Source organism: Varroa jacobsoni, unplaced genomic scaffold, assembly GCF_002532875.2.
Source record: "Varroa jacobsoni isolate VJ856 unplaced genomic scaffold, vjacob_1.0 scaffold_247, whole genome shotgun sequence".
Taxonomy (NCBI): domain Eukaryota; kingdom Metazoa; phylum Arthropoda; class Arachnida; order Mesostigmata; family Varroidae; genus Varroa; species Varroa jacobsoni.
In genome coordinates, this window is record NW_019213149.1 from 75,346 (window position 1) to 88,069 (window position 12,724).

The 12,724-nt window shown below is 39.9% G+C and overlaps 1 protein-coding gene and 1 long non-coding RNA gene across 4 annotated transcripts in view; one reads left to right on the top strand and one right to left on the bottom strand.

Moving 5' to 3' along the window:
• Positions 1-1,091: 1,091 nt before the first annotated feature.
• On the bottom strand, positions 1,092-3,938 carry LOC111258573 (5-phosphohydroxy-L-lysine phospho-lyase; the record flags this gene model as incomplete). Of its 3 annotated transcripts, XM_022829956.1 has the most annotated exon segments (4): positions 1,092-1,213; positions 2,727-2,825; positions 3,146-3,213; positions 3,469-3,809. In XM_022829956.1, coding segments are annotated over 2 exon segments (211 nt in total), but the record flags the coding sequence as incomplete, so codon positions are not given.
• Positions 3,939-4,385: 447 nt separating this feature from the next.
• Positions 4,386-12,724, top strand: part of LOC147753757 (uncharacterized) — a 30,310-nt gene continuing 21,971 nt past the window's right edge. The window contains exon 1 of the long non-coding RNA XR_015310196.1: positions 4,386-4,826. This is a non-coding gene — a long non-coding RNA (uncharacterized LOC147753757). The remainder of the gene's footprint in view (positions 4,827-12,724) is intronic.

Sequence of the window (12,724 nt, forward strand, 5' to 3'; positions counted from 1 at the left end):
TATACAGAGTTGTAGGTACGCGCACAGCTTTCCGTGTTCTACAGACACCGACTCGTCATCACACTTGGCAGCGCTCTCACCAGGAGTAACAATCGCGCTACTGGATTCCCATAGGAAATGGTTTCACGCACTGAAAACTTTCATTGGCGTTGTCTTGAGCTTAGGCCGTCTACGAGCTATTTTCGCAAGACAGTACAGCGACGAGTAAATTCGATTTATCATTGAAACGGATTATTACGGTGGTTCGGGGAATAGCTAACGTAAGCGTAATAAGCAGATAAACGTATCCGATTCTATTAAGACATCGAATACGTCTATCTGTGGGGAAAAATCGAGAGACTTTTTGAGCTTTGCGCACCGTTGATAAATGAGCTAATCAATATGCTATTGTATCCTATAACAACAAACACAGGAAACATAGACCTTTCCTGTATTCACTACTAACTAACTGACTGCTGAGGAATGTCGGCTGATACACCATGTACAGCCTAAAAATCAACTTGGGAAACAGTTACAAGAATGCCGAGAAGTTCAGAAATGTCCATTGAAATATGTGCACGATTGGATAAGGCTAAGCAGCTGGTACAATAATAAATAATAAACCTTGAAATGGGTGGATCCAGCCAATGTTGTCTATATAAATCATGGCCCATAAGTGTACCGTAACAGGTAGTTGTTATATATATATAATAGACGTAAAATTTTTGATTAGAAGCACAAGTGTTTGAATAAATAGTTACCTATTATTCGCTATTCATAGAAGTCCTTGCCTGTTTAGTAGAAAGTACACAATTAAGCTAACATACTTCAGTTAGGTTTAGAAGTCTCTCACTGTTCGAAGTTAAAAACGATGCACTGGCCGTTGCCGTCAATCAACGCCACCTTTTTTTTTTATTGATCTCCAGTGTCTGCATAAGCCCTACCAGTTTACGTGCTTGTTTCAGAGGGATGCACAGTGACTTGGTATGCGTAACGTAAATAACAATGTGCATGGACTATGGATTGTTGTACGGTTTACATCATTTTTAGGTTATCTTTGCTAAACATAAGGATTTCATTCGAGCATAGAACAAGGTGGCTGAAGTACTTACCGTGGGCCACGTTGTTAATACAGTCCAAATATGCTACTCCATTTTCGTCAAACATATATTGTCCTTCACCACGTACGATTTTCAGTGCCCCCGATGACCGAAAGAATACTGTGCAGTTTTTACTAGATTACAAATAGTCACAGGTAAATAGGTGAAAGTAGTTAGTAATTAACGGTTAAATCTTACTACTATCTTCAACTAGGTTTTTGACGTAGATATTCGACCACATCATTTGGAGACTCGTCAGGCCTGCTTTACATAATGAAGCATGTTGGAGCGACAAAAACAGCTTTGTTAAGCAGCCCACCGATCTGCTAAAATGAAATCTAGATAACGAATTTATAGGAATCTCACTGAAGTGGCAGTATCCCTCAATAGAGTGAACGTACTCATAGGCTTGCCCGGGTAGCGTTTTAAATTACCTTATTATGTATGGGATTTATTGCTGCGGTTAACCGCTTCATATATAACCGCGGCTACTGGCTAAAAGCAAAGACAACACTTAACGCCCTATCTAAATTGAAACTTCGCCAATTTGAGGCCAAAACTCAATGTCGATCTGTTGAAGTGCAAGAATAAAGGAAGTTCAAATCATTGTACTTATCAGTTTGAATAACGGCATCAGTTATTGTGAATTTAATAAAAGATGGTCAAAGCGAGTCGATGCTACCACCTTACACCACTAATCAAAAAGCCATAAATATTATCAACGATAACCGTAAATGTTGTGCCAGGTCTGAGCACGCTTGAATGATGTAGTTAAAAGTAATCTATTTTGTTGCCATTACCACTTCTCCACTTCCACTCACTTCACGACCACACTTCCGCTCAAGAGCGTGGATGCGGAGGAACCATTGGCAAAGACAATTTACCAAATATGAGACAAAGAGATAGTGATCATTCATTGACAAATCTAGCCACCACTGATTTGATAAACTGTTTATCGTATCTAGTAGATGTAGCAGGGAAGCAGAACAAAAACGATTACTCGCCACATAACGAAGGCAAAGTAGGACTACATTAGTATAGGACAGAGCTTATTTGTTCATCGAGCACAAAACACAGGTTCATCTGGACACCCACCTCAAGGCTCGCCTCTATTGATTAAGGGTAAAGGAGGACGCAGTCTAATCAAATTTCTCCCTATAATAACTTTCAATGACCGCTAATGTACGAATACTGTATGTGATCTTTTCTTGAATATTTGTCGTAGCTGGGTTAAAGTCATGTGCCGACCTTCGCAAGTGTCAAAAGCAACTGTTGGACGATCGCAAAGACCCGACTGACTTGTTTACCATTAGGCCTGTGCCCGCTCCCGACAACTGGAGCTGCTATAAAACGGGACAGCAGCAGTAGCGGCTATGCTCGCTACTCAGGTTCGCATTAGGGCCAAAGCGCTCATATTCAATTAATGTAGGGCCTAAGTGTGGAGTGAGGGGGAGGTAGAATTCAAAGTTTGCTACGGGTTAGACGTCTGTTTCTTGGGTGCCTTCTCGGTAGCACAGCATGTTTCTTCCTCTGAAGTAATGCCTCAAGTACCTGGCGTAAAACACGAAAAAAATGGATGATTGCCCTGAATTTTTCACCGCGGATTCAAAAAATGACGACATGTAACGTTAAGCGATAATAACAAACCCAATGTGAAGATCCCTCAGTCGGAGTGTCTCTTCCTTAGGAATATTTTCCAGGGGCGAGATCACACGATTGGTGCCTGCAGACGTCATTGTGTCACTTCTGAAAAATATAAACATCAAAATGTATTTGGATACTGGTGCCATTGTTTTTTAGAAGCGTTATAGGTATACTAACGAAATCAGGAGAAGATTTGAGCACTTGGTTGAGTCGACATTATTGTTAAAGCGTTTTGCAACGAAGCACAAAGGCAGATAGGCGTTGAGTGTGTGATGTTTAATAAAAAGGAATTCTCATTTTACAGCGAACAGGTCTGGATCGTGACCTAAAATTAACTACTACTTAAATATACGACATGCGTTTATCATTACTTTTGCTCAACTTTTAATTGAATTATCTTTAAATATACAACAATGACATACATGCAGAGGTTATTCTATCAGACCATCCGATAGTTGTTGGCGCGTTCTGTTGCTTCTAGCGCTAGAAGCTATATCATGAACACACACAAACGACGCTAATATCGTTATTATCACATACACTTATACACAAACTAGATTCATTTAGTCAAAAGTCAGCGTACGATCGAGAGTGTTCACGAGAGATTGTTATTTGACCACTGACAAACTTGCTGAGAGTTGCTAGAACACTTCTTCCACTTCATATAAAAAGGACCTCAGTCGAACTGCGCTATGTCAGGTTATTTGCATGGTCTCAATTTCTGAGCAGCAGATATAGCGTGTACCTTTGCTGAATGTTTGGCTGTTTTACTCGCGATAGGGTACCCTCTCGTGTCAAAGATTACGACGATGCACCGAGTCGATGCGCTGTACCTAAGGTTCGTGGTCAATGTAGAACTCTTAGTTAAACAGTGGTTGACCAACAAACAATTATCTTTCAACAGCGGTCCACACCGTTCCCCGTACACCGTGTAAAAGTGCCAAACACTTTCGTCGAGCCGTGCGCCGCGACGAGTGAATGCCAAGCTAAACACACGTGTGTCATTGTTAGGCAACGCTTTATACTCTCGAATTCGCTTGCCCTCTCATACCGAAAGCACTGCGCCGCGAACCGCCTCTTCCTGCCTTGCCACCTACCTCCATTGGTCGAGGCCGGTCCACCGCACCCGCCAAGCGACTTTAGTTTTCGAGAAGAGTCCTTCGCGCTCGTGGTTCACTATTGAGGCCTACGATAGGCGGGTGACAGGTCTTTCGTTAGGGTCCTCGTTTAATTATGTTGCTCACTGTCTTGCTAGGTTAGCTGAGTCGAGCCACTCGCTATTGGGAATCACAGTCTTTCCCGCTTGTTCCCCCCCGAGCGCCGTCTCATTTAGCTACCCAGCCACTGCCAGGAAACGTATCGTAGTATCGCAATATACCCGCCGCGCTAAATAAACTGATCTTGCTTCGCGACCCTATTTCCTGCACAACTTTTTTCAAGTGCTTAGTGCTGTAAATGCACCACCGATCGGTACTGACGTGAAGCGACGTTCTCCGCATCAGGATAAGGCATCTTGGTGAGCACGAACAACTTCTTCTTCCGTCGCGTCTCAGGAAAAGAAGGCTGCGTCCGTTTTGACGGAAGTCCGCAAGCTAGACAAATTGAAGCTGTCGTGGTATTGCGAGTCAGCTTCGATAGCCACCAGTCAGACGAACAGGTGGTGATCCGCCTGGAATAACCAAGGAAATCGACTTTACTAGCTCACTGTATTGTAACATAGTACTAATGATTGGCTGCATTTATGAACTGGTAACGCCTACGTGCACGTAAAAGTGTCGTCGTCAGATTAAAAGTTTATTATAGGCATGAGCGTGAGTGCTCCTCAGTTTTGTGATCACTGAAGTACTCTGCAGTACAGCAAGTGTTTCAAAATGTGCTTCACAACGGTGTTTATGATAACCGAGTCTAGTGGTTAGTTATTATCAGATCCAGTCAGGGATAGGCAATATCTCTGTCCGTGTATCCAGAAGGATAAAACAACGGCAGGAACACAGGCCAGCAGCCTGTTTGAGGGCCTATAGGACGCAGTATGTTTCGCCAGCTATAGATGATCGATGGAAACTGAACAAAACCGGTTGACCATCCTCATAGGAGCGATGATATGTGCGTATTTTAGCTGTCAAATATTTGTTAAAATGAAGTAGGACATAAAAACTGAAGAGTCCCATCTTTTAAATGTTTTTCATATTTGGCTTTTTAGGTTACTTAGATGGGATTATAGATAATAACTAACGGTAAATTTGATAATTCAATTTGACAGATTCTATTGTTCTGATCGTAGTTATGAATCGGGTATGCAATAGTTAGAGTATAGTTTTCGTTTATTCCTTTATTTATGAAGGATACCCACAAAAATGTCCGAAACGAAAAAAGTTACATAATAAGTTAGCGTTGTTGTATTGATTTTTCTCAAATAATTTGTCGAGTTCAACTGGATAGCCCTGTTCGCGCAAGTTTCGTCTACAAGAGGCCCAACTTGAAAAAGATAATATTCGCAGTGAAGCTCGGTCACTTATATATCTGTGGACCACACGGATAGCTCGAGTCTGATGTTAACAAAGCTCTTGGGACGCACATGGATTATCCAGCAAAAAAAAAAAATGTTGTCCTGAATATCGGAGGTCGTACTAAAAATAATCTTCGTCTCTCAGTTCACCTCGCACAGCTATTTCCTCTTATGTATACTTTATATATTCAATATTTCCTATTGAATTAATATTACTATTCTTTTAAAAGTGCCTGTCGGAAGTTTCATAGTGGGCTAGAAGACACCCGGAGAAAGTGTAATAGAATTATTTCGAAAAACATACTTTCATCAACCGATCTGCTATATATGTGAGGTTATTTCATCGTTAAGCTAAGGTGTTTTATTATGTTTTGTGCTCATTAAATTAAAATATCAACAAGACTCTGCCCCTGGAATACCGGTCTTAAATAGAACCTAAAACACAAAAGGCTATCGGCACTATAATCGTTTTCAAATTTCTAACTTATTGTCAGCAATCGGCAAAACAACGAATTATTTTTGGAAATTTTAGCAAATGCTTTACTCTATAGGGCTTGCTCGGAACTATGGTCGACTCGTATCGATAGCTTTATAAACAACCTGAATATGAGATTTTCTTATATAGACATATCGTCCAATTTAATGAAAAATTTATAGCAATTAAAAGCAATTTGCGACCTATTAAAATCCAACGCAATAAACTCGGTGATTTTTTGATGTCTTTTCGTACAGCGTAAGTGAAGTTTTGTTAATCTAGCTCTGAAACCGCACTTGATTTTAAAAAATACCAGCCTTTTCCGTACTAATGTAACTATAGTAGTACAAAATATTAAGCCAATAGCGGTTTACATTTTTCATATCAGGCAACACGATTCATTCTATGTCTTTCCGATGCTGAAAGGCATAAAATGCCCTGTGGGAACGAAACCTAGAATTCTGTGTTTGATCCTTAAAGGCGGTTCGCTATGGCGGCTAATAATAGTTTGTGCGGTCGTGTCATACGCATCTGACTAACAACTTCCAAGATTTTAGACAGGGTAAACGTTATTCTTGTGTCACGGGAAATATGGTAAATTTCTTGACATTGTGCGACGAGGTACAGACTCGGACACCGGAAACTAATCGTATGTTCGACCGTCATTGCGGAGTCATCTGAGACCTCAGTTTCCGCTAGTCACAATCGAGGATCTCGGATTTGACAAGCCAATGTGAAGTACATTTAGGCATATGCTATTCCCATGGTAATCGTTCTATAGGTGTAAATACGCTTCTGTAGAACATCACAAAAGGTTATTTAAGGCCGGCGTAGCACCAGACCACATGTCTTATCTGACGTTGATCAGTAACGGCAGAGACAAAAGTTACGGACTAAACTAGCCTCGATAAACCTCACCCCTATTCCTTATGCCACCACTGCAGTGCAAAAGTTGGATTTTCGAATATTTTGAGAGAAAAAAAATAATGTAACTTTTAGTTTAATGAACACATGTTCTGAAATATCCGAAAAGTTCACATACTTTAGTTGTTACTGTGTTTAAAACAAATTTTCATATATATCCTGGATTCAACTTAGTTTGCCGCCTAGTGGAAGTAATTAATAATTCTGCTTTTACTCCTCTCATAAAAACGTTTATGCACTTTTCTACAAACAGTAAACTTTACCCACTTATAGAACCGATTAGTTGCGATATTAAACGAAGTGAGCAGAATGTATCTAGATCTTCCTTTTTCAATTGGTTATCTAACTTAGGCAAAATCAAATTTTTAATCTCTGGAATAAATTTTATCGGATCTCCTTGTTTGAGTTATTAATACGATCATATGATATCGTTTCTGTATATTATCACACCTACCTGGTAGTCTATGTCGATGGCGCGGCTCGAATTAGTGATTCGTTCAAACCAGACGTTTAGCGATCCAGGCCATCGCACCATACTGAATATCAATTACCGAGCAAAGAATGAGAATGTGTTTGATTGAAATTAACTTCAACTAATAAGTTGCGGAACTTTGCCGACATTTCGTATATCCTGTATGCGGTATATCGGGTTACAAACAGCAAACAATTGCGATACTGTAGCATATAATACGTGTCTCACTGTTCATTATAACAAATGACAATGTTTTACGTCAAAGTATCTTGTTCTAAGAAGAGTTAAGTTACTAGACGACGTTGAAGTTATAATTGAGAATTTTTAAATTCTCAACCAGCTCGATCACCTTCTGGTGCAAAAGCAGTTTAGTATATCAGCTTTGGACAAACGGGGTAACAGTTTGTGGTACGATAAATTGTGTGTTGCGGAATTAGAATTGGAGGTACTTTTATTATATAGAAGGCAGCTATATTCACCGAATTTGTGATTCAGCTCAAGCTAATTTATCAGTTAATAAAACTGATAAATGCAAAGCGACGAGAACACTTCTAGCAATTGTAGTAAGCGGTTCTCGTTTCTTCGTGCCGGGCTTAGGTGACCGATCACTTAAGACTTAGCACAACGTCCGATCCCTTACATTCAGTACCTTCAATTTTGGCTTCGCCTAAAAAATTTTCCCGTTTATCCTTAAGACCGCATTATCACAGACTCATATAATTTGCCCAAAGGTTTGGTGCCCATGGAAAGCCATTGATCATAAAGGTTCTGAGAAAAACGTTGCCATATGTAATCATCGGTTAAAAGAAGTGCTGATCTAAAACGGCTAAGTATTCTGCAATACATTTCGATATACCTCCTAAAAATGTGCGAGCGCCATGCGGCCCTAGTCAACAGTTACTCGTTACTACCCTACGTTTTTCGTTGTGTGTAAATCCAGTACGCGAAATGTCGACAACTTATGGTTGTGGCTGTTCTATTGTTAATGGCACAGTCCATTAAGGCTCTGTATATATCACATGGAGATATTATATTTGATCGAACTAATTTATAAACAATAGCAATTTAACCTGCGTTAGTTAGCCTTTCGAATATAAAACAAGAAAAAAAGGCTTGTGAGAAACTCTAAATGCTACAACGTAGGAAGATGGTTGTCCACATCTTGGAAGCATGCTTTGAAGGTATAAAATTTTTTGATTTGATACATAAGGCGTGTTTTTTCGCGAATTCACAATTTCATAGCTAATTACCATATGCAATACCAGGTCTACGTCGAATTCAGAGACACATTTATTAATGAACTTGGATGTTAGACTTAATCTAAATCAGAAAGACAAACGCTACACAGAGAGACCAGCGAAATCAAAACACTCCGGAGAGCAGTGATACGCACTACCGGTTACTTTGGACCCCAAAGGGCCTGAATCTGTGAATGATATTAGATTAGATGGCATTACCATCTGGTCACTCTGGTCTTACGGAAAATCTTTGGTTTGGGACGCCACACTGTCGTATCGGTATAGCAGCAACGTGATATTTGTGACATAGCAGAGTTAGACTGCGACGGGAGGTGCAGCACCCGATCTATGTGGAGAATAACGTAAATCCGTTGATTCGACGAATCGATGCCATTTTGCGTCGACTGCATCTGGGCCATTGGGTCCTGGTAATGATAGGACAGAAATGTTCACACCTTGAAATTGTTATCTTATCCAAAGCAAAATAACTACTTTAACTGTTGGTTTCTGACCGACTATGAATAAATACCTTGAAGTCAATGAAAAGACAAACAATTATCATGGGAGTCTACATTTATATTTAGAAGTCCGTTGTTCCAAAGGAGTCAAGGCGGCGAAAAAAAAAAAAACAAAACACGTTTAATTCAATCGCTGATAGAAATGAGAAAGTATAATGCAATACAGAAATTGATATGTTTCTGAAAAAGTAGTAGGTTATTAAGTAAGTTGTTAACTACTGCACTCTTTGCCAGGCAATGATTCCGAGTGGTCTCCTCATACCCGATCTTTATTGCGGTCGAACAGAAAAAAAATATTTGCGAACGCAATAATTATGTTTAAGGAAATTTGTTAATTGCATAGTAAAACACTTGAAGGAGTCAACAAAGGACAACTAAGGACGCACTGCAACATTTCCTATAATACTGCAGCAACATAATTGTTTCGAATTGCGCCTGAATAGTAAGTAACAGCGAGTGAAACTGGTCGGAAGCTTTTCATTGTTTCTATATGTGCCATAGAAATATATTGTGTTTGTTTACTTTTCAAAGTGTATAACTGTTTTTCGTATCGTCGGATCAGTGTTTTGATAACTCGCTCTGCGACGTTGCTTATTCTAAGAAGATTAAGCCAGTTTCAACAACACCAGATTACAGCCAATCAGCAAAAAAGGCACGAAAAATTCTATTGTGATGCCTCTACGAGCGATTTTCTATTGTTTGTAACGCAAAAAAATGAACCACTAGTAACTGATTATGGACATGTTCAGCGGGATGATGATACCGATCGCAGAATACGCGTCGTATTTAAATAACATCCATTGGCAACGGCTCGATCTTCTCTCATCATCATCCCACCATGATTATAGCCATAACATGCATATACTATGTCAGCTTCCTCTGAGTCATTTTCGTGTCATAGATTTATTGCGAGATTTTATTCCGCCAAATGCGCGAAAAATCGGTATCCGTCATTCTAAGTCTGCGAATGGGTCGTTAGTTCTAATGGCCCCTTTTAATAGCAGCAACGTAGCCAAGATACACGACGTTTACGACGCCAACAATAACAACAACAACTTGCAAGCTCGTCGGAGCCTTTCAGGTGCTGCTGTGTTTAACTTTATCCCACTCTTGGGACGTCTCTGCCTATCCGAAAATTACCTGTATAGCCGCTACTCCTTCCAAAAGGAGCATTGGGCCTGTCGAGTAGTGCAGTCGGAAAAAACCTGCGATTCCGAGACTAGCTTGCTTTCCAGCGTGTCCACCTTAATTTCTAAACACACACATAGTGAGATCTGAGTAAGCACTACTCTTGTACAAATCCTTCCTTTGTCCAAGCTTGGCGTGAATACGAAACGATTGACTTTTAACGGCGGCTATGAATATCACTGACGCAGTTTAAAAGAACAGCAGAGTATCAAATGATAATGGAACTGAAGGACACGTATTAACATACCAGCCACAAACACAGAGGAAGTACAAACACAAGGGGATAGTTTGATACTGTTGGTCCAGGCGCCACTGGAGGTGTTCCGTCTTTCTGTGCCGGACCGTCTGCTTGAGCCTGCAGTGCTATCGGAGGGATGGCCCTTTCCCACATGGTCTCGGAGTCCTTCAAAGTCAATAAATCGAGGGTCGCTCTCTGGCTCCTTCTCTCTTCAATTTGTGCCTGATAGAAGGGTTCGCGTGTTCAGAGATATCATACCCCCGGGAGCAACTGAATAGGAGGGAGAGACTTGTTGAAAAGTGTTCAAAGGGCGAATACTACTCACGGGGCATCATTCAACCAGCAAACTAATAACATTAGTGTTATAGCCATATGGGATAGCTATTGTTTGGACCCAAACAATGTCAGAAAGGCTAGGAAAGAGCTACCTGTAAGGACGCCTCTTATATTGTATTAAAAGGTTCGAAAAACATTAAAGTTCTCTAAAAGGCTCAGTTAGATTGCTTTAAGATCGATGAACGTATCACGGTACTGTAAATAAAACGTAGTTTGATTTCGGACAACATAGTCAAGGAGATCGTATCTGTATTCCATCAATAGTAGTTAGTTAAGGAATCAGGTTTAATATATACATGTATATATAGCAATAATAAGATTATTCAAGTAGCATTGTATATATTCATATCCAATCTTAATTAACTTCTAGTATAATTGATATGTTAAACAAGTTCTAGCAGATAACGTCATCGGTTGCCATAATCAGACTAATCGAAGATGAGTCGGACAAATTTTACTTTGTACAACCTAACTATACCAGAACATGTTGCGAAAAAAAAATTCTATACATATTGCCTGTTCTTGTTCGGCCGATTGCAAATCAACATAAAGTTGACCTTGTGTGCCGGAGCAGACAGACCATAATTCAATGATCTGATTGGCAATTAATTAAATCGACTCTAGAGAATACTGCTTGTTATATTGGGTTTTGGCTAGATCCGATCAGTGCGATCCTGCACCAGCTCAACAATAACGTACAGCTAAGACGTGCGCTGCTAGGGTCTGTGCATCGACGCAACTTAACGCATGCCGTACGCGCTCGGCATGATCGTGCAATCCAATTGTCCGTTATATATATCTTGCCAAAAATGTAAAGCAGTACATTTTCTAAACGGCTGTAGAACCGAATCGATGTAACGCTTTCAAAACTTCTTTTACGTGACGCAACTTTTTTTTCGTTCGCTAGCTCAGGATCGTCGAGCTTGCTGCATGTAAACGTCTCATTGTACGTGATTCATGGGCATCTAGTTTCACGATGTCCAAATGTAGCTCCATAATAAACCACAGTTGGATTTTACTAGTCAGATCCATCTACGTATTTCCATTACTAGGTTGCTGATAGAGCCAATGGTTGCATGACTTTTGATCAAACCCTTAGCATGTTCCATAGCTACGCCATCAACCTGTAATATTTCGATTTTCAATCGGCCTTTTCTAATCCCGTATACTTTGAATAGATTTCGACTAATCGTTAGGTTTATCCGCTGCATCTCAGATTTGTTTTGCTGATCAGACTAGCTCGCTCGAGTACTGTTATACTGGATAGCAGCTGGTCTTCGTAAGGTTCTCATTCTGTCGCCACTGTTAAGTGTCTCAAACATTGGAATTAAAAACGTATTTTCATGGATGAGATTAAGCTTGATAGTTATAGGGGTATTAGGGGAGTACAACTGTTGCAACACAGTTGCATGGTTGTTTTCAAGCCAGCATGATGGCTTTTAGGATGTAGAACGTATGTAACCCCTAGATAAACTTGAAATATTCAAAAATTCAGTTGTTCGAAGTTTCTGACGCGTAATATATCTCTTTTTAAATATATTATAGAAACTATATAAATAGATACATTTATCTAAAAAATACAACGTATGTAACGTATCAGTTCTAAGTTCTTTTTTTAAACTAAATATGTGTTACGGAACAACCATGATCATAATGTAGAAGAATATTATAAGCCTGATATAGCACTCAGTTCTTATCAAAAATGAACAAATCAGATTTATTATCCACCGACGCGCTGCACTTTCATCTCATAAACCATAAATGAGGCCAGAACGAGATGGCTGATTGCCTATTTTGCCCTAACGTTTTGCAGACTGTATGTCCTGAGGAACGGACTCTGCGTGGCCGGCCAGCCAGCCAGCCAGCCAGCCAGCGAGCATAATTTAATAGTTTCCATTAACTCGCTGACAACGTTATAGCTGAACAACAGATTCATAGCTCACTAATGGGATTATTGTTTCGCCGACGATAGTTTCAAAACGACGACCGTAATGGTTCTTCTTCTTCTTACTTGGGGATGCTTACATATATAGTCAAAATTTAAAATCCTTGAAAATATCTTAACACCTATATAAATTACTTTGAAGTATCATCTAGGCGCTGCAT